At 37.8% G+C, this 22,187-nt stretch overlaps 2 protein-coding genes across 9 annotated transcripts in view; one reads left to right on the top strand and one right to left on the bottom strand.

The window, feature by feature from the left end:
- LOC128877159 (arfGAP with SH3 domain, ANK repeat and PH domain-containing protein) overlaps window positions 1–11,520 on the top strand; it is a 39,859-nt gene extending 28,339 nt beyond the window's left edge. For all 6 annotated transcript variants that reach the window (XM_054124216.1, XM_054124215.1, XM_054124217.1 and 3 more), the window contains one exon: window positions 1,388–11,520. In XM_054124216.1, coding sequence (XP_053980191.1) covers window positions 1,388–1,603 — 216 coding nt within the window. In that variant the 3' untranslated portion in view covers window positions 1,604–11,520. The remainder of the gene's footprint in view (window positions 1–1,387) is intronic.
- On the bottom strand, window positions 10,966–21,813 carry LOC128877160 (protein Smaug homolog 1). Of its 3 annotated transcripts, none has more exons than XM_054124222.1 (10): window positions 21,645–21,809; window positions 19,847–20,186; window positions 19,425–19,743; window positions 19,094–19,341; window positions 18,898–19,008; window positions 18,444–18,815; window positions 18,191–18,350; window positions 17,829–18,081; window positions 17,444–17,644; window positions 10,966–17,357 (listed from the first exon to the last, which is right to left on the bottom strand). In XM_054124222.1, exons 2-9 carry the CDS (start codon window positions 20,058–20,060, stop codon window positions 17,477–17,479), a joined length of 1,845 nt encoding a protein of 614 aa, XP_053980197.1. In that variant the 5' UTR covers window positions 20,061–20,186; window positions 21,645–21,809; the 3' UTR covers window positions 10,966–17,357; window positions 17,444–17,476. The 3 variants fall into 3 exon arrangements, with proteins under 3 accessions (XP_053980197.1, XP_053980198.1, XP_053980199.1); XM_054124223.1 differs by having other exon boundaries at window positions 10,966–17,330; XM_054124224.1 differs by having other exon boundaries at window positions 10,966–17,641; window positions 21,645–21,813.
- Between the last annotated feature and the right edge of the window lie 374 nt (window positions 21,814–22,187).

Below are 22,187 nucleotides of genomic sequence, written 5' to 3'. Positions count from 1 at the left end.
GTATCTTACTTATGGATGCAACGTGTTCATTAATCAAAATTTGTCATGCCAGGATGCGTGCTTTAAAACTTAGTCCTCGCATGAATATCCAAAAATTTGTGTTTTACGATAGCACTTGAACGCACTAAAATCTCCTCTCATTATTCCGAGATAATACTATCCTTGTGATATTGCAAAGTGGAGGAAGTTACTAGCAAACATAGCTAGACGACGTTCTATACTATTTTTGCACGTCAACCCAGACGTAAGATGTCTTTAAAAATTTCAATGAACATTGAAAAGCATCTTTTCGACCCACTCGAATAACTTTATGGACAAACAAGATGTGTTACGAATATTTATAATTATCCATACCACGTTTATCTTCCACTTTGTTCGTAACTGAACATTGTATTGAAAGCTTAAATTTAGGAATTGAATCTAAAATGTATTATAACAGGCATGAAATTGATGCATACTATTGGAAATTCTAGTTTAGTAAATGTGAAACAATGAATAAATTGCGGCGAATGACGCGGGAACTAATGATTCAAGTATTGCATTTTGTTACTATACACATGTCTAAGTGAACCGCGGTACACAAGAATTTTTAGGTGATATTTCAAGCTGCTGTAGAACCACTAATAAAAAAAAATGCAGAACGCAGATATTAAGCAGACATTAAAGAAGCTAGGGGAGCAGAATATTGTACAATGTTAATATCCCAATATAATCTAGTACTCTATAAAATACTAGCCTATTATATGCATGATACTTGTTATAGTAGGAAAGAAAAGAAAACGAATTAAGTAACATCTACTCAATCGTGCACGATCTTTACATATCGTTAGGGAACTCCTCCTTCTGCCTTTTCCACCTAGAATTTCCAATTTCTTGCGACCTGAGGAAGCATTATTCGTATTCGTCGTACTCTACTCTCGATGCTCTTAAAGAGTGCTTGCTTCATTCATGGAAAACTAAATCATACAGTCGTGTAGGTAAATAAGTTAACGCTTCCCAAAACGGACGTTACTCGTTGAAAATTAATAATAAATAAAAAAAAAAAACATCTAATGAGAGAAAACAGTAAGAAGGTATTAAAAAAGAAATCATTTTAACAAACAACTCTAGGGGTCATACCACTTCTAATAGAAGTCGATTAACGTGTAACGGGAATTAGTCGGACAAAGTTATTTTCCTGACCAACCTGGTTCTTCGCAGTTCAACAAATTGAGTCAGAGAACAATCATTCCTTCGCTCATTCAATTAAACTTTCTTAAAATGTCCTTTATCGCTTCTCAACGAATAAGAGGTATTTCCCGCGATGCGTTAACTTATTTATCGAGGCGACTGTACCGCGTCGACGAGCTTTCAACGTAAACCTATCTCGGTTCTTTACCTTTTTTAGCCAACTTCGTCGACTTTGAGCGGGTTGAGACGTTGCCGAGCGCTCTACGACTGCGAGGCCGACAACGAGGACGAGTTATCCTTTCGCGAGGGCGAGGTGATCATCGTCACCAACGAACAAACGGACGACGACAACTGGATGGAGGGTGCCCTGGAACGAGCCCCAGAAAGAAGAGGAATGTTCCCGATCAGTTTCGTACACATGCTGCAAGATTAACATTCGGTAAGCCTGAACTCGTTGGCAAGTGTTTCCAGTACTGCCAGCTCCGTGAGCATCGCTAGCCTCGGCAGGAAGAGTTGGATGCGGAAGCCGAAGGATTGAACGTGGTGTCGCAGTCTTACTTACTGTCACCGTCCTTCTACGTAACCGCACGGAGTACTACACCGTCAGCAAACTAATCAGCGACTGTACTTCTATACTACCAGTAGGCCTGGAACTTTTATACGTACATCTGCCCTTCGGCGTTGATAAACTTCGAATCTTTTGGACCAGCCCTCTCTCACTCGAGCGAAACTGCTACTCGCGAAACTACGCTGCCGCTGAGCGGTGCTAGCTTCTACCGATCCTGAATTCGCGTAATTCGAATTATGTTAACGTACGCGCTATACGTATTTGTTAAATCTTACCATCGTCTGCGTCGTGCAAACACGGGGATAAAGATACAGTAACATGATTACAAATATATCGTGTGATATACCGAGTGATTCACGAGAAACAGAACAGTTAATTATCTCGGTTCGACTTAAAGATAGAAGAAAATGTTAGAGGAAAAAGTTGTACCGTTTAAGGGGGCAAATATGAGGATATAACAAAAATTTCCGAATTTTCTAATTTTCAAGGTTTTTTGAAGGTTATCGGTAATTTTTGAATTACATCCTATATTTTCAACATCACAAGATTGTAGCTGACGTCAAGACGAGTACAACGATGTATTACACTATGACCTTCAAATGACCTTGAACCGAGAAATGAGAAATTTCTGTCCGATCAACGAAAATGCAATTTCTTAAACCATTTCAGCACGTGTATAGTGTTAATGGAAGGTAATTTCTAAGCATGCATAAACATGTTTATCGATAAGCTACAGGTATTTACTACCCAGTCGGTTATTGTCATTGAAGTATTCCGAATGTATCAGTTTATCGATATCAGTTTAACGATGCGTTATTCAAAGGAAGAGAGGTTCAACGTTCTGCTCAAGGTCATTTGAAGGTCATAGTGTAACACATCGTTGTACTCGTCTTGACGTCAGCTACAATCTTATGATGTTGAAAATATAGGATGTAATTCAAAAATTACCGATAAACTTCAAAAAACCTTGAAAATTAGAAAATTCGGAAATTTATGTTATATCCTCATATTTGCCCCCTTAAACGGTACAACTTTTTCCTCTAACATTTTCTTCTATCTTTAAGTCGAACTGAGATAATTAGGTGTTCTGTTTCTCGTGAATCATCTGGTATTTGTAAGGGTTATATTGACAAGCAAGCAGCAGTCGTATTAGAAATTAGAACGTGGGAGGGGGGGGGGGGGGGCTGGTTTGAACGGATCAAAAGGACTATTTCCGTTCGTGTTGCATTCCTACATTGCTCGAAGCACCGTTATCTACAGATTGTCGTACACGTTGATCCAACAGACTGTCTTGTAAGGGATATCGCATCTGTGGGGTCGCGGATTCACATGACGATTTATTTAGACGTTTAGTCTATGAGTAACAAGCATTACAACCCTCGGATGCTTTTGCACCATTGGGCCTTAGTTTTTCTAGTACTAATTGTGGAAGTTTATGAAGCTTAAATAAAAGAGAAGAAAAGCCAAGACGACAGTGATCTGTAGGTATGCCTTTAAACTTGATACTTTCCAAGGCACAACGAAACTTTATAAACTTTGATCATTGATATCGTAAACAGTAAGGCTCGATGGCGTAAAAATTTCGAGGGTTGTGATGTCCGTCACCTATGGAATAAATCCACGATTCCATTGACGTGACGTCCCCTCGTTAAAACCGAAAGACAATCAGGTTCGACACCTTTGCGAGAAAGATTGCAGTTCTGGATTTACCATTGTTATCATTGTTAAGCCGGCGACTGACTTGCAACAGAACATTGTAACAGAACTCTTGCGCTTGGTTCGCGCTCTTGCGTGCTCCACTGGTCCGTCGGTTTTTTGACGAACCCCTTTGGTCGTCTACTTTTCACTGAATTGAGTAGGAAGCATTGAGAGAGAATTCAGGCGAGAGTTCGAAGCGAGCATTCGTGATTCGAAAAACGACCTTGTAATGTAACGCTGGTGCCGAACCCTAAAATTCGTGCCGAGCAGTTACATTACAGCGTTCTGTTGCAAGTCAGTCACCGGCTTTAAGCTGCGTGTTCATGTGACAAACAAGATGTAACTTTTATCGTTGTCAGATTGAAATTTGAATTTAAGAGAGCCAACGAACTTTAGATATATTTTTCGTAGTCGCGTCGAACGAGAAACTCAAGAACCGAGGAATCCTAACTTTCCCAGTGAAGCGAGTGGACGATATTTCGCGAACCTTATCCGTCACGAAGTTTTTTAGCATTTTTGAAGATGTATCGAAGTCTAACGTTATACTTAGTGTTCATAGCGATTCAAATTTTGTTAAACGAAGCTTCTATCCCTATCGACAGCGAGCAATTTTGTCTAATCCGATAGTGTTCTACGATAGTGTTGACATTGTTTCCTGCAAGGCACGTGACCCACTTCGATGCAAAACCAGCGCAATTTGCAAGATTCTGGCCACAGCCCTTTCATCTTCTAATCTCTTTTACAGAAGCGAAGCCTACGGATACAGATGCGCCTTCCTCAGTCCTATCGCTTGCAAATCGAATTAAAATAAGTAAGCGTTTTCGCGTTGAAAATGTTAGTAGATTCAACTTAAAACAATGTGACGCTGTCATAAGACGTCTCGACTTTAACGTCATGTGAACACACGCCTTTAAATCAAGTTCTCAGCGAGAAACCTGACTCTAACAATTCTGTTTGTCGTTCGAGTAAAATTGAGCCTTGGAGGATGCGACCAGGGTCGCGAAGCGTGTTTAATTACGATTGAAGAAACAAATCGATTTGATAGCTTCATCTGTGAAACGAAGATGCTCGAATTCCTCTTTCAAGATAGGAACAGCCACGGAATACTCTGTACTTAGACGTATTTGTTCGAATCTTAATAGCTTAATTAATCCTCCGCTGCATAACTTGCTCGCTATACAGTTTCTCTTCTGAAAGATCAAAAGAAAAATTCAACTCGATGTCCAAAGGAATACGACAGAGGAATAGGAGAATGTACCTACATAGAGCGAACAGTGTGAGGCTCTGGTAATAGAAGACTGGGGCGATTCGCGGTTTCAAGGCCGATGCTAAAAAAAAATATGTGATATAAGATATATTTCAGTATAAATTATTATAATTACGAATCGGGTTAAAGAGCGTATTCTACGTTAAGTGGCACTGTTGTACTCTGGAGAGCAAAAGAGTTGTTGCGAGGACACAGACGCTCTAGGGCCGCCAGTGTATAGCGCGAATCTTGTTTAAACGTCGCGTGTTCGCAAGGTAGATCCGCAGAAGACTGTTCGTCGTAGATTGCTACAATAAAGCCGGCGACTGACTTGCAACAGAACATTGTAATGTAACGCGAGCATTCGCTTAGTTTGGCGGACTAGCGAGCGACGAACCGAGCCGTTCTTGCGCTCGGTTCGCGCTCGACCATGCTCCACTGGTCTGTCGGTTTTTTGACGAACCTCTTTCATCGTCTACTTTTCACTGAACTGAGTAGGAAGCATTGAGAAAGAATTCAGCCGCGAGTTCGAAGCGAGCATTCGTGAGTCCAAAAAGGACCTTGCAATGTAACGTTGGTGTCGAACCGTAAAATTCGTGCCGAGCAGTTACATTACAGCGTTCTGTTGCAAGTCAGTCGCCGGCTTAAAGTGAACAATCTCCTGCGCATCCACCTTTCTAAGTACTACTGACAGCGCTAGGACGTCTGTAACAGTTTTTTTTGTTTTTATTTTTTTTTTTTTACTCTCCAGTGTGCGTGCATCGCAGGCGAGAAAACGACGCACGATTGGACCAGTCCATATCGTGAATCGTAGCAATTGGCTTAGTTTGCACCGTGTTCATTTTTGGTACACGGAATAAAATAACGGATTCGATACATAGCGTACCAAGCTTATAAAATGTTCGAATAAGGTACAAATAAAATACACGGATTTACCACGTGTGTAATGCTTGACATATTCTCAAAGCATATCGAGATAGATATGGAAAGATATGTTGTTCATTTAGTATGTAATTCTATATTCACGAAAGGTTATTGAGATTGTGGGAGAAGAAAGCAATTACGATAAGCAGTTCAACAACTCTTACGATACACCGGTGTTTATAATGTGTACTATTTTGATACGGTGCACCTTCTTCAGCCATACTACATCTGCTTGGTATGTCGTTATCAGACTGCGGATCTTTATGCAAAATAGAATTAATTTTACCCTGAAAATATTATAGTATGGACTTCACTTTCAATACTTTTTTTTATATTGTTACATACTATATGCATTCGTAGTTTCTTGAACGTTCAAATTTCCTATGACATGAAAATTCGCAGTCTGGTCGTTATTTATATCAAGTTTTTGGTATAGACAAAGTACTTTATACGTATATGAAATACATGGTGTTAACTAAGCCATCGAGTCGTATCGAGAAACAGCAGAGCGGATACTGGTTTATCTTGCTGCTGGTATTGATTCTGTTAGGTACAAGAGGTACTCGTTGTTCGAAATAACGATCACGTTCGGTAAATATGCACAATTTGAGATCACATAGAAAGAAAGCGTGTGCGTGTGCGTGTCCGTGCGTGTGTGTGTGGCTGAGTGTACGAGAGAATAAGAGAAAAGAAAGAAAAGTTTCAATTTCTAATTCGTCGCATGTCTTAAGTATCTGGCGCACACTCCTTTTCCGTACTGCCAATGGTGAGTATACTCTTATACTCTATACAGAAAAAAAAGAACAAAAAAAGAAGAAGAAGAAGAAGAAAACTAAGAAACTCACATGTATTCTCGACTTAGGGAAACGTAACCGACGTTTAAAAAATAAAATCTAGGATGTTGAAATGTTCTTACCGCTGGTAAGGACACAATGTGACATTAATATTGCATGACACCGATAGTATTATTAGCATATTCGATTATTAAGAATCACGATCGTTACGACTGTATGTACATTTTTTTTGTAATGCCATATTATTTGTTAGTACATATATGTATAATTACACGTACACGTACCAACAAACAAACACACGCGTTCGCGCGTACCACGCAATGATACATATTGTGAAATAGAATTATTGAAATTAGAGGTTTTATTAGTCGTTAAGTGTACATGGAAAAGGATATCACAAAAAAAAAAAAGGAAAGGAAAGGAAAGGATGAAGTGTAGAAGCTGTGCATGCGACTCGACGATGATAATGCGCCGGAAGCGAATTGAAATTTACTTTTATTTCGCTTGAAATATACGTGTATATTATATATATACGAGACCAAAGAGATGTTTGGAAATGAAAAGAAAACGAAGCTATCTAGCTGAATCTCAGAGCGTGGGCGAAATGACAGACTGCGATTAACCTGAAGTTTCTTTCGTTTCCTCTTTCAGACATTTTCCAAAGAAGAAAACGAGACTTCAGGTTAATTGAAGTCTGTCGTTTCGCCCAACTCTGACGAGTCTATGGGATTGCAACTGTAACTCTCAATTCGGTTTACTTCTAATTTCTACGCTCGTCGTTCCTTTGTATTTAACCTTTTGCATTCGACACCAAATTGTCGTCACCGTTATTTCATTTTATTCCATTTCACGCCTTCCTAAAAAAAAAATACGTAAACAACTTGGAAATCTATTCCTGAACTGAAATTGCTGTCGATATTTCGAGATTCAGCGAGACCTAAGCTAAACGTGATCTAACGCCATTTGTACCGTACAAAACTCAATTTCGACGGAGTCGTTTCTATTGATGCAAAGGGTTAAACATTTCCGAAACGTCACCAAATATATTATGTGAATACTACTAACGCGTTCTGCTCGAGGAGATTATATAGACCGAGTAAAAAGATCCGAGTGGACGTCATATTAAGAAACAAAATAAAATCTTTGTAAACGTACATAGAAAAATGAAACCTAAATAGGAATTTATTTTACTCTGCAAATATTGTAATATCAACTTTACTTTCTCCGCATATATAAGCTTCTATGACTCCTCTACTCTGCCTATATAATCTCTTTGGTTCTGTTTTGTATCGTTCAATCGGCTCGAATGCGAAGGAACTGCAAAGTGTGAATCTGCGATCGATCGAGAACCATGTTTGCTGCCTAGTCGAAATTAGAATAGAATTAATATTTTCCCCGACAATGTTTCCGAGACTCCGCTGCGCGTCGGACTCGTATTTAACGGGAAATTTATATTTAATTATTACTCGAATAAGGTACGATAAAGTATTTGCGCAAATGGTGGAACAAGGGCGGAAGGTAAACACGTTAAACGCGATCGAGAAAAACGGATGCTCTTGTTCGCGTATTGCGTAGTAAAAATGTAAAGAAAAGTGGAGTGCTCGGAACGCAACGTTATTTCCTATGTATAATTAGTCTAGGCTCCGCGACGCTTTACTGTTTTACTCGAACAAAAACGGACAAAGCTTTTATAAAGATAACTACTGTTAATTAGTGTTAACGTTTCGAATAGCGAGGTTGGTAGGACGCGAGAAAATACGGCAGAAACGGGCAAACTTTTGTACCAGGTACAAATTATCGAATAACGAATGAAAGGTAAGATCCTTTTATCCGTTATTCGTTGAATGAAATTTAGAGTTTCGATTATAAAATGAAATTGTAACTTCACGTTGGAAGAATGAAAACTGATTTGTATATTAGGTCGAATAAATGTCGCTAATAAATCGTTCTGTGTTCTTATTCGTTATCTATTAATCGAATAAAATCTTGCCCGTCTCTGCTTCACAACGACCTATCGAACAGCGGCGTGGTCAATCATTCAGGAAACTTAATTTTTTCTTCTAAATCTTGTATTATTTTTGAAGAGTAACAACAAACCTTGTAAAGTAATATTTATTGACTCTTTGTGGCCAAATATTAAGTAGGGTTCAACAAGAATATACTGAAATCAAAAAATCTGGACCGCAAAGGGTTGAAATATGATAATTATGGAACTCCTCATATATTACAGAACTTATTTGTATGGAAAAAAAATTAAATGATGTATTCGCTATAAGATTGAAAGTCCTACGCGATGTTGGTTACGCCACTGTTCTCGATTTTTCTTTTTTTCAACGACTGTAATCGTACAGTGTACCGAACAAATGAAACAAAAATGAACGTTTATCGAGGCGAAGCTTGGCAGGGCCTTTCGTTCTGATAATTCAAAGTGATACTTGTTACGCGTTCGATTTCTAAACCGCGATGAAAATATTATGGATCTAATTCGTAGTTTTAACGATTGTAATCGTGAAATGTTCGCAGATGTTCTTTAGAGATGCGCGCTTTTAACGATGAAAATATGAGAGAAACAGGGTTCGGCGCAAACACGCTAATTTCAGATCACGATACGCTGTGTAACGCCAATCGGTAATTTAAAAAGAAAAAAAAGAAACAGAAAAAACAGAAAAAAAAACAAAAAGAAAAGAAGAAAAAGAATCTAATCCATCTAGCGTTAAGCTGCCTTTGAATTTGTTTATAATATTCTCGTAGTCTTTGATGCGTCTTAACAGCGTAACAAGCTGGTAAATGCTGACAGAATACAGAGGATTAACGTTGGTGAATGTATATATGTGTATAGAATAAATCTGCGAGTACTTGGAGAGAAAGAATCGGTGTTTATACTATTAAGCATACGATAAACGATAACGTAAAATCTTAAGTATGTAGTATATGAATGTATTTAAAAAATTACGGCTACGAGTAGCTTTTGCCCTTTGCATGGTACTTTTTGTTCGTATGTATACATTGTGACTAAGTTAAATGACACGTTTTTTTTTTTAAGGCAGGGATTAATCGTAAAGCAATTCTTAGTTTCTTTTAGATACAGTAAGATGTTAATATGTATGTATTACTGTCAAAAGTTAACCGGTTTTACCAAAAGGATACGCAATATTCTAAAAGGTATATTTTAACATATATGCAACGCATATGTTTCATGTAATAAAACGTTAACTAACCCTTAGAGATTAACAATTAGGATATGCTCTCTATAGAATAGCGGTACGCGTAAAGTTGAATATGTAACCGACATTTGAAATGTTTTTCAAGTTTTTGGATATCGAAGCAGACATCGAACTATCCACATATTATTTCAATATTCTAGTACAATGTTATTTTGCCTGCCTTAGTTTCTATGTTAAAGGAAAAAAAACAAAACAATGTATAGTAAATACAAGTCCGTGGCAAAGGGCAGAAGTCTTAAGCACGTACTTTGTGCTCTGAACTTATTACACTTCATGCATTTAAAGAAGCGTTAAGTAGACGATAAGTATTTATTACTATTCTGTAGTTATTTGTACTAGATACGGAAGAAAAACGCACGTTGCGTAGGTATGTAAAAGGAAGTCGACGTTAAGAATGAATTTCTATGATAAGGATACGGAAAGAAATATCACGTATTTCTGGAACTTTAAGAGCCAGATGCAATCTGGACACAACGCGCCATTACATTGTTAAGTCTACCTACGTCTACGTACCTAATAATACCACGCTATTAAAAAAATTAATCGGACGAGTCATCTGTTTAGATGCGGCCTTCGATGGTGTCGAAGCAAGTCTAAATACTGATGTTACATGAACGGTAACTGTGTTAACATTTACTGTATCCTCTGCGACTAAATCGCTACACGACTGTCTCTTTGGCAGTTCGCAAACTGTGAAATGTATCAGAAATAAATACCATTTAGAGAACTATGACGTTGGTAAGTTTCATTTTGTGTTTAACCTGTCCTTCGAGCACTGTTATTTAATATCGAAAGCAAATCTATTATTCTATTTTTGGTTATTTATTTCCCTTTCCTTCTTTCTCTGTTTCTCATTTCTCTGGGTTTGATTATTTCTCTTATATTACGTTGCCTATTCGTTTCGTAACTTTAACACGTTGACTGCCAGACTGATTCCCAAGGGAATGCCTACAGGGTTAAAATTGTGTCTCGAGACAGTTGTAAACTAAAACATCTGACGCTTGTCGTGTTATTTATTTTTGTATCGTCGTCAAAATCTACGAATTCTATTCAGTCTTATTTTCATTGATACATTAGCTCTTAAAATGAACTGCTGAAGTTCCTTAGCGAAAATCTCTGTCACTCATACGTGGGTGACGTGGCGTTCAACGTGTCAATGAAAAATGTTCCTATCAATTTCTTTGTTAGACTTGTTACATATTATATTGGGTCCCATAAATGTATAACGCGTCACCGATTACGATCACAATCCTCGTGAACATAAACGTCGAAGGAAATACAGTGAGCGTATTTTGCGTATGAAAAATTTTTTATTGAAAAATGTTCTTTCACGCTACAACGTCAGTGTACCTTCGTCTATTTAACGTTATAACAGTACAAAAATTGCATTTTTACAAGTTATCCAGCTTACGTGACTAAAATATCCCAGTTAGCAATCTGACAATTCAAAAGCTACGTCTCTTAATAATTAACAGAAGGCGCCGTAGCAGAGGCATTCTTTGGCGACAACGCAACATACTAGTCCCGATAAACCTTGCTGCTCCGCGATACATAATCGATGGATGTAAAATCCAGACAATAACGCGCACCCTCCGCGAACGTCGCGCGAAAATTCGCTCTTTCTACTACGCTTCAATAAAACGGCGTTTGACTTACGGTTCGTTCCTTGAATTTGGCTGGCCAACGTTGTTCGACTGATCTAATTCAACACGAAAGGTATCGCGAATTCGTCCCCATAATATCGTCAATACATACGCGACCGTTGCGAACCGTAACGTGCAAACACCCGTAATCGAATATAAACGATACAAAACCTATACAGAGACTCGTTTAATTTTACCGTACACTGTCGTCATCACGAGCATTCACGTTCGCCAGCCAAAGCACGCCTAAAAAGTGCAGAAGCCCCTCTCCGCCATGGGTAAAATTCTTCTTTTCGTTCGTTCCATTTTCAACTTATTCGTTCGTTGTCCGTTAAATAAAAATTAGGATTCAAATTGTAGAACGAAGTTGTGTTTCAAAGAATTCAAACTTATCCCGTATAGTTGTCCAATTGAATAAACGTCACGAGTAAACCTGCTAAATTAATAATGTTTATTATACAGTCTATTATTCGATAAAAATTTTACCCATCTTCGATTCCACGCGCGATTATTACACCGAATCAATCGAACCGCTTCTGCATCGCTAACAAGTGTCTAAACGCTTTTCCGCAATCTAGCTTACCGAAGCAAATCAGTCGACAATCACCGTTTTGCTACCTGGGCTATCATCAACGACGCTTTCGGCCGGAAACTTGCTCTCTACGCTGTGAAATCTTTTTCTTCGAAAACAATGTCGCTACGTTTTATACTCCCGGATATATATATGTATATACGTTCCTAAGAGTCGATCACCTGAACGCAAGCATCCGGCCAAAGAGAATATCCTGTGCTAGCGCTAACAATTACTTCGTCGTGGTACACCTCGCTTCTAAAGCGAATTAAAGCAAACGCAACGAATGGATAAGAGAGCAAGTCGAGAATGTCGTGCGTACGAAGTCTGTATAACCAGGAATGGACACGTTCGAATGATTTTGTATTTCGTGTACATCTAAAATACTGAACGCGTAAATTCAGTACTTAGAACGAAAGACAAACAATCTGATGGTGTCACATTATTCTGCGGTGATCAAATATCGATATTTGCTATTCTATGCAAAATACTAATTATATTTAACATCTACCGATCGCTCGATTTACGAGATACCTGTGTATTCTGTAGTTGTATAGCTATACAACACACGAATACTTTTAAGCATTCCATTCCAAATAGAATACAAATTAATCGTAAAGTAGCTGAACAAGTATTGTCAAAGTTAATCCACTGAAATGTTTTAACCGTAACTAATTTTTATCCAAAATAACAAAAACCTGCGTATTACCAAAGAGATTCAAAAATAATTAACGGTTGAAACTAGAAATAAAAGTCTGTAAGGTTTCTGTCATTTGAATACTTTTTATAATGTATTTCGCTCATCCCTGGTTTATACTAACGGAAACGTCTTATCCATTCGATGCCATCGAATCGCACACACTGTGTTTCTGCCTAAAAATGCCATAACCCGACCTCGCGCCAGTCGTTTCTAGACTGAACACATTTCGAAGCTTCTCATGGATTTCAATAACGGACAGGCAAAACTCACATCCCGATCAAAATTTTCGATTAACAACTAAAAGATGAAGGCCCTTGTATCGATTACTCGTTAAATAAGAATTAAAATCTGAACAATGGAATTAAATATTTCACAACGCAAGAGATTGAACAGAAAGCTGTACTTAAACTAATTTTGCTTAACAAATTGAGTGGATTGCATTGCTTGCATCGCAAGCTCATAAAATTGATTGTTCGATAGAATATTTTATCACTCTAATAGAATTTTGCCTATCACTTATCCTTAGTATCAACGACTCGATAACGACGGCGTAAGTACTAAGCGCAATGCTCATTCGTCGTTTCGTTTACGCGACGATGATTACGTTACTTGGAATTACTGCCACGCAAACAACGAGGTCGGTTTTACATAGAAAACTTTCTTATCCTTTAACGGCCATCCATCTTTGGCAGAATCACGCGCACTCAATTACAAAAATTATTACTTACATCATACACGTTCGTTCGATGCGGATAATATCTCTTTGCATTTCATTAGTTAGTTCAGGTCCTGCCCTTTAAATCGATCGCGTATTCAGATACTGCGTTTCAGTACGAAATAATAATTCTACGTTGAACGAGTTTCCTGAAGTCGTTTGGAAGCAGTCTTTCAACATTTTCGCGTGCGTCACGTAAAAGTCGCCATTACAGTACGAGGCGAAAAAACATACCCCGTTGTCATAGTAACGCCAGCTCCCGAATAACAGACGCGCAACCTGGATGCGCGGGAGATTTGATTATTTCAATTTTCTTAGGAAATATGAAATGCAATTTTCGATCGTAATTTCACGTTGGTGGCCATATTTCCTTTTCGATGAAGCTTCTAGGTTTTCTTCGACGAACGTTCGAAACTACGTGGAACTATTAAAACACTAGAATCGATTTTTTTGTTGCAAGAATCGAACATCTCCAACACACCCAAGGTTGCAGTCACACGGCATCTGTTACTATACTGATGTCTAACATGTTTCTCGTATTGTACATGCATTTTCTTCTCTCGCTTCTTTTTTTTTTCGGTTTTCAGTTTCGCTTGCAACTTCTATCCTCTCTCTTTTTCCTTTTTTCTCTCTCTCTCTCTTTTTTTTAATTCGTTTTTTCGGTATATCTTTTATTCCTTTCTTGTTACCTTTTCGATCGCGCGCGTGCGCCATCGCTTATCTTGTTTCACAACTTTTGTCTGCGTTAATTGCGCGGGTATTAATGTACAAATAATTATCTATACACACGTTAGCTGGTAAAAATTAGAATTGTATCGTTTGACTAGCTTTTGACCGTCTCTCCTGAAATAATCATACGTGCACAAAACTCTGGAATTCTAGTCGGACAACGTGATCTGCGTGTGCTATTGTGCGCAAAGATGGGCAAAATTCTTATTCGGATGAAAATCTCGAATAACGAATAATAGACCAACAACTTTTAATCTGTTATTTGTCAAATAAAAATACGGAATTTCAATGATAGAATAAAAATATTTCACGATGAATAAATAAAGCTTTTACTGGTCAGTTGTATTAAACGTCACAAATAAATTGCTACATCGTTGGTCTTACTCGTCGTTTATTATTCGAATAAAATTTTGTCCAGCTCTGATTATGTCTTGTGTACTGCGTGTATCCGTGTAATGTGATGTGTACGCGCGCGCGCACCGTGTGAAAGCAGTTTCACAATGTGAGGAAACAAACTGTTATGTGCGTGTGTGTGAACATTGTCGAAATCAGTTTTGTGTGAGGAGTAAGAAGAGGGGGACAAATCGTTACTGCGCGAATAATCAATTTGTCGATATAGAAAACGACCGAATCGTTCATTATGAAAATGATGTAATATCTTCTAAACTGAACGATAAGCTTAAAAAAGTGTTTAAAAACCATTAGTGCAGCCTCTTTGGAGCCGCTGTATCATTTGTTTCTTACTTAAACTATCGTTACTACAATGGCAACTGTGTACTCCTCTCGAGAGTTATTCTTCAAAATTGATCCGCTACTTACAAACTACGACCGATGCAATTTTTCAGCACTACATTCGTACTATATTTCATCGCGAAATCTTATTATAAAGAAAAAAAATAAACTTAATTTACATTAAAAGAAATAACGTTCATCGCGCCTAATTAAACAATTGATAAATTTGATTATCGATCAGTGCTTGTCTATATTTTTGGAGGTCACTTTCATAACGAACGACTCAAATTGTTAGCAGAAAAATGTTTCGTATGTGTGAGTTGTGTATATGTTTACGTGTACGCGGGTTATGAAAGTTTTGGGGAACAAATCCGTCGCTGCAACATATTGTTTATCGATCGTTCCAAGTTCTCCATAGACAATCCTTCTCGCTCGAGCAGGCTAATTAATTAATTAAATCGAGAGAAATCACCGCGCGCCATTACTTAGATCCATCATCCTACCGAAGAGTATAATCGTTAAAATAATCATTAAAACCTAGAATATTACAACTAACGTTACTGTCGTTATAACACGTTTCACATTTCACTCGTTCCCTTTCTCTCTCTCTCGCATTCTGTATAAGTTCTAATTCTTAATATTTTGACAGGTTTTTCCTTCCGCAGTCTTCCAATTGTTTCTATTCACGCAGCCGTGCAGCTATCTACGAATTAAACGAATGCGAAAACGTCCGAAATTCACCGGCACACGGCGCGTGAATTATTCAGTCTTTCGTTTATATTTTTTTTTTTTCTTCTTATCGCGTTTATCGGTACAATTAGTCGCTAATACTATCTTAAATCGTTATTTCATTAATTATTATTATTATCGTTAAATTTAACCTTCTCTCATCTTGATCGATCTTTTTTTTTTTCCCCATCTTGTCTTGCATGAAAATATTATGCTACGTTTTTACTCGCGACCGTTACATTTGAGTGCTAAAAGTGCATAATAAGAGCAGTTTAATGATGTATGCTTATAATTTAAAGCCACAGATTTCGATGTCGCGTCGTGCAAAATACGATCCAGTTAATATATGTATATACGTAATATAATATATCTATACATATATATATATTACGTATGTACATATACGTGTCTCCATCGTTTCACAACGTCGTCTACGTATAATATTTAGTCTTATACCCTTTACGTTCGCTTAATACGTCCTTAAGGCCTTTAAAATCCGTTTATTGTATATAATCATTTTCGCCTTTTCATAATTTTTTTTCTTTTTTAATCCTTGATTCCTTCCCCTTTATATCGTTCTTTTCAGACACATGGTAACTCTCGCATATGAGTGTAAAAAATCACGAGATCTGTGCGCAAACTACAAAGCATACACGCTGGTTTAGGTTTATCTCTTCTCGGTATAGCAGAGATGAATTTTTAAAAACGTGTACGTTGTTCGTTCTCTTTTTCTTGTTTACCCCATCCCGCCCGTCCCTCTTTTCTTTTTTTTTTTTTTAAAAAGCATGTAACGAACTGTCGAACTTTTTTTCTTGTTAAGTATGATTCCTCCATAGAGAGAGAATTACAGTAATAATACAGTGATAGTGGAGATAGTATAATAGTAGTAATAGCAGTACTTGTAGTAGTAATAGTAGCGACACTACCGGTAGTAGAGTAGTAGGGGATAGTATAGTGTGGTAGGATTGGTAATAGTAGAAGCAGCGGTAACGACAGATGATGAAAGTTAATAACAGCGTAAAAAGGATACGGAATAATGAGCGTTAGTCGTATGATTGTAGAAATGGTTAGCAACAGCGGGCGTTGGAGATTTGTATAGTGATAATAATAGCGATAATTATAATGATTGTAATAATAGTAATGGGCGTATAGTAATGACGACGCTGATGGTAAATAGTGGCCAAAGCTGTCGATGAAAATAATAATGATAATTGAAAATAGTAATGGTAAATAGCAACAGCGGCGGCGATGAATAAGAGGAGAATAAACATAATGATAATAATGATAAAAAAAAAAAAAGAAGTAAAAATCAGTCAGTCATTAAAATGAATTACATTACATTAATATATAATGTGTCCTGGCGCTTAAAATCAGACGAATTCCATTTCCCGAAATGGATAACACGAAAAATAATATTGCAAACATCGCACAATAATTGTGGTGTACCTTTTTCGTCCCCCATTGTTTTTTTTTCCTTTCACATATATATGTTATACGATTTAATCCGCTTCCCATAAAATTCTATCATATGTGTATACATATATATTCTTTATATAATACATTTATATAGATGCAGCAAATAGTCAAGGAAAGAATCTATCTTCCTAATAGCATTTGGCTTGCCAAATTCTGTCAGTTTCATTAAATAGTATAATTGCATCGGGTATAATAAAAAATATTATTTTTTTTTCCTTTTCATTTTTTTTTTCTTGTTCTCGCGTGTCGTTTCGTGAACGCCGCGAACTCGAGTTACCTTGGTAATGTCTCAAATGTCGGACATTTTCTTTCATTTGGTAGGGGCTATTAAAGCGTGAATGTGTGCATGTGGGACACGCGCACCTGTCTCAGCGCTATATATCGTCGCTGTCGGTCTCTTTGTCGCAAGATCTACAAAAGTCAGTCTTGCTTTTTCGGCTTTGAAGGAAAAAAAAAAAAAGAAACGCAGCTAGGACACGCGTATCACTTTAGAAAAAATTTCCTTTTTTTCAAACAGGACTTACTGTGTAGATCCAGTCAACGAAACGAAGAATTCGTTAGGCCTCGCCGAAACCACCGATCGCCTGTTCGGTCATTCTTAAGCAAAGAGATTCTAGACGAGAATTGATCTCCGGTTCCGTTGTTTCGGATGTGTTGTTCCCAGAGTGGCCAAGGAAATGATCCCTCGGTGCACTGTATGTACGCTGTAACGTTCTTTGTAACTGCTGAAGTATAAACAGAGATCATTTCTTAGACAAACTAGTCGCGCATGGCGCCAAGATACAACGTATACGTAATCGACGGGTATCGATACATTCGTGTAGTTTATAGAAACCGATGAAAAGATGATAATAAAAGTAGCATACACCGTAGCATAAAGTAGCTTTATGGTTTTATAAAAGTACATACCTGTAAACTAGATTCTTGTAAACTAGGTCGTTTCTCGGCTGCGTGGACTGGACGTAAAGTATTCTGATTTACACTTTGGTTCTGATTATTTTGTAAATACGGAGTAGATATACTATTTCTGTGAGGGCTGACCACAAAAGAATTATTTTGCGGATGCGTATTATGAATGTGTCCCAAATTCAGACTTGGTTTTCTATTGTGCTGCTGCGGGTTACAGTATCTTCTGTTGTTGTATCCGTAATTATGTTGCCACCTGAAATTGTAATTGTACGACTGTCAACCTTGTAATCGATCGTATGCCTTGAATCTTTAATTGCTATTTCTGCAATCGATGCACAGTAATCGTATGCCTTTTCCCTTACTTCGGAGTAGGTCGTGGATTTCCGAGCCTGCTACGCCACTGTTGAACCTTTTCCTTCTGGTTTGGAGTAAAGCAATCATGCTGCAATACTTTCTCTAATATGTTAATACAAGCGCACAAAATGCCATCATCCACGCTATCCAATGCCATTCTGCTACACACTAAGAAACAAACGAACGCAAAATGTTAAAACGTTTACATATTTGTTACCCGTATTTCCATAAACATCATGCTAACCAAAACGTTGTACTTACGTTTGCCAAGGACCTTGCTGAATTGCGCTGGTATATCTTGCGGATCGTTTTCTTGACTTGGTTTCATAGGTGTAGCTAGAATTGATTTTAATTCGTCGATAGTATTGACCAGCACTGTTGGCCCTTGTAAGAATGATGTCGACTGTGTACTATCGCGCGTCGGTTGGAGTAAATCTTTTTCTAAATTTAAGAGCGTCGAGTAACGCTGCTGCAATTTCGCGATTGAAAGGGCTAATTTGTGTCTAGCTCCTTTTGTCACTCCTTGCTCTGCTAATTGATCTTCTGTCAATTGAAGCATTTCCTCGTAACTGAGAGTAACAAATAGATAGCTGTACTTATGAAGACGTAAGGTTTTAAGCCATGATGGAACATCTGTAAGTAGAAGAGAGAGAACGCGTTAACGGACACTTCCTAGCAATGAATCGTAAATGTTTAAAGCCGTACACACGCATACCTCTCATACCACTAGCCAGCGATAAGTTAGAAGCTTCGTCTAAGCGCCCTTCGCTACCGCTGCTCGCGCAAGAGCTTTGAGGACTCAGTGGCCCTAATCCGATAAGATTGCCTGTTTTAAAATTAACGATTACTCGATACATAGTAAAAATGCAATTAACCAATTTTTCCACGCTATAAGGTCGAATCAAACTAACTTGTGTGGTCTCCAGAGACACTGAAACTTCGTGGCTTGTGTCTAGTTGTGCAGTTTACGTTATTACTGCGATCGACAACTTCTAAATGATGAGGAGGAGCGACTGGTGGTGTTAAACTATTCGATCGACGTTGACGAGATACAGGCGGGGGAAACTGCATATTGAAGGCAGTACCTGGTTGTGTACCAAACAAAGTTGTCTGATCATTTTGTTGCTGTTTAGAATTTCGCTGCCACGTATTGTCCCACCTGGAGAGAAAATAAAAATTAGTAAAAATAGAATCGATCTAGATCTATACCAAAAATACAACTTACAGATTTTTCTAACTCACCTAATAGTAGTATTGGTATATTCCTCGAGGCTATGTATCGGTGGTGTACCGCTAATACGTTCTTCGAGATGTCTAAGCCACTGAGTCAAAGAACGTCTATCTTGACTAGTTATAGCTGGATGGATCAAAGTATAACTTAAGAGTTGTTGAGTCTGCTCTGTATATTGCCCTGTAGTTACGCAATGGCTCACTAATTCTGGTATCGCTACTAAGTAGCATTGTTTGCACTCTACATTCCCAGGCCTTAATAGTGGTAGGTGTGTTAACAGTTGGTTAATAGCGACTTCTGTCGACTCTGAGAGCAATGAGTTAATGAATGCTGCAACAATATTTTTATCGCTAAGTTATTCTAATTACACGAATACTACATGTTCTTGTATTAAATATCGCACAGTTATATTCGTACTAATCAAAATAATTACCTGGATTATTGGCATTTAATTCCTGTGTATCCAATTCAGAAACAGAGTGCAAGGAATGCTGCACTGCTTGTGCAAGAAACCTAGCTTGAACTGCAGGAATGCGACGAAGTAGAGCATATAGAACCACGGTTTGTTCGCATTCGTTCCACTGTGAGAACACTCGAGTGAGTTCACCTACTTGTTCACAGAACAGAGCACCCGGTGACCACTTCATTTTTTTTACAGTGTTTTAGATGTCAAGGAGCAAATATCAAAAGCTCCACTTTCTTCAGAGATGCGTAGATTACGATTTAACTGTATTCCAACAACGTTCGAATAATGACCGGCATGTGCCAATATTCTGTAGCAAAACAATGCAACATTTACATATGAGTTCTATATGTTTACTATTACTTTTATTATTTTAGTTATACAAGAAATCTTACGTTCCTGTAGATAACAATGATATACTAACAATATTAAAAAACGTTAAATAGCTGCAAGATATATAGTAATTAAAAATTACCTTTGAATTTATCTTTTATTATCAAATATTTCATAAAGGAAAAGAAATCAGAGAATCGAATAATTTAATAGTCATAAGTAGTGTCAACAAGTGAATATTTAACGTAAATTAACATAGCTTTCTAGAACAGTGAAAGTGAGCAATCACTCGATTTTTATTACTAAATTCATCCACGTTCACTTAGAAACAAAGCGTTGCGTACTAGCGCAACGAAAATAAGTAACGTTAACTCCAAATCGCGAATTAATATCAAAAAGATATCTTTCCTCTCTTTTCAACGAAATAATAATCACCGTGCTGATATATGTATATAAAACGCTTGGATTTTACGCACTTCGCACGCATTAACGAACACCGTTGCTCGACATAACCTCGAAATCACATTCAAATGACGCATTGCGTGCGTATTTGACATCAAACAGATTTTGAGAACTCTCAACGGGCATCGTATTTAAACGTTTTCAGTTTCCAATTCAAAACCATTTTAAAATTCTACTCTTTCCGTTTACAATTTATCTACTCTACTGGTATACATATTTTATTTCGCTTTACGAACCAAACAATTTCGTTAATTTCTCGAGGTATTTTCGAAAATATTTAAATACAAAGGCTCGTCGAGAACTCTCAAACTGTATTATAACCTCAAAGCATCTGTGTACATTGCATAGACGTGTAGATACATCGATAAGAATTCCACTGAGGTCAAGTTTGTTTACCCCGCGATGCGTGTGTATTTATAGCTTTCCTGTTACGATCCATTCGGCGGTGCAATGGCACCGTGTGCGAGACTTTACATGTCTAACAACGATTGATAAGATACGATCACTTTTACAGGATGCAAACATCGCGGCGACGTTTCGTAGATACCGTCGATCACCGAAATCTCGCTATGCGCGATAAAATTCGACGTCTCACAACGAAATTCCACCTTATATATCCATAGAATATTTGGAGTCGCTTTCGTCGGTGCCGCCGCGTATCTTTGTATGCGTGGGGCACCGTAGAGGAGAAAGGACGAAGAACGAAGGGAGGAAAACAAGAGAGCGAAAAAAACTCGTATATACGGGAATATTAATCGTTTTCATAACAAAAGCAGCCCGACGACGATCAGACTCGATAATCGAACGCGTATCAAACGATTCAGAGAGTTATTCTTAAGGAGGTAACGAATTATATTGCTACTGTACGACCAGCACTCGGCCATTGAGCCGAACAGCAAACAACAAATTGTATGCTTGAATCGGTCAACCCGCTACCGCTTTGTAATGGAGCTACGTAAATTGTTGTAATTACCGTGTGCAAGGCTGGAGATGGCTGCTCCACTGGATCGTTGTGCCCCTTGCAAAATAACAACAATACACAATTATAGCATTTTATACAACGTTGAGTTAAAGGAAACATCTATCCACCATGCGGTACGGTGGGCCTACGTGACCACACTGGTTCGCCGTCTCGATTCGTTGCAGAACCACCCCTCTGCTATTGGTTCTCGCGCGAACGGCACCAACCAATCGCGTGACGACTTGAGGCGCGGTTCGTTTGTGTCTCCAAACGCGTCATTTGAAATCTACAATTATAAATGAACAATGTGTAGTTTTTCTAAGCTAATTATTTAGTAATTGTCATTATTCGTTGATCGACAATCATAATTATTAATTACTCGGTGATCGTAATCTAATGCTATTTCGATATCGTTTAGAAAGTTAGTCGAATTTACTTGATTCATGTCTTTCGTTTTCATTCGAAATTATCTTTTAATTTTTAATTTTCAAAGAGATCTGAACTTTAACTATTTTAATTGATTATATGGAAAATACAAGAATACGAGAAGAGACA

This window comes from Hylaeus volcanicus, chromosome 5 (genome assembly GCF_026283585.1).
Source record: "Hylaeus volcanicus isolate JK05 chromosome 5, UHH_iyHylVolc1.0_haploid, whole genome shotgun sequence".
Lineage (NCBI taxonomy): Eukaryota > Metazoa > Arthropoda > Insecta > Hymenoptera > Colletidae > Hylaeus > Hylaeus volcanicus.
The sequence above is the reverse complement of the archived record's forward strand: the minus strand, read 5'-3'. Positions and strand labels throughout refer to the sequence as shown.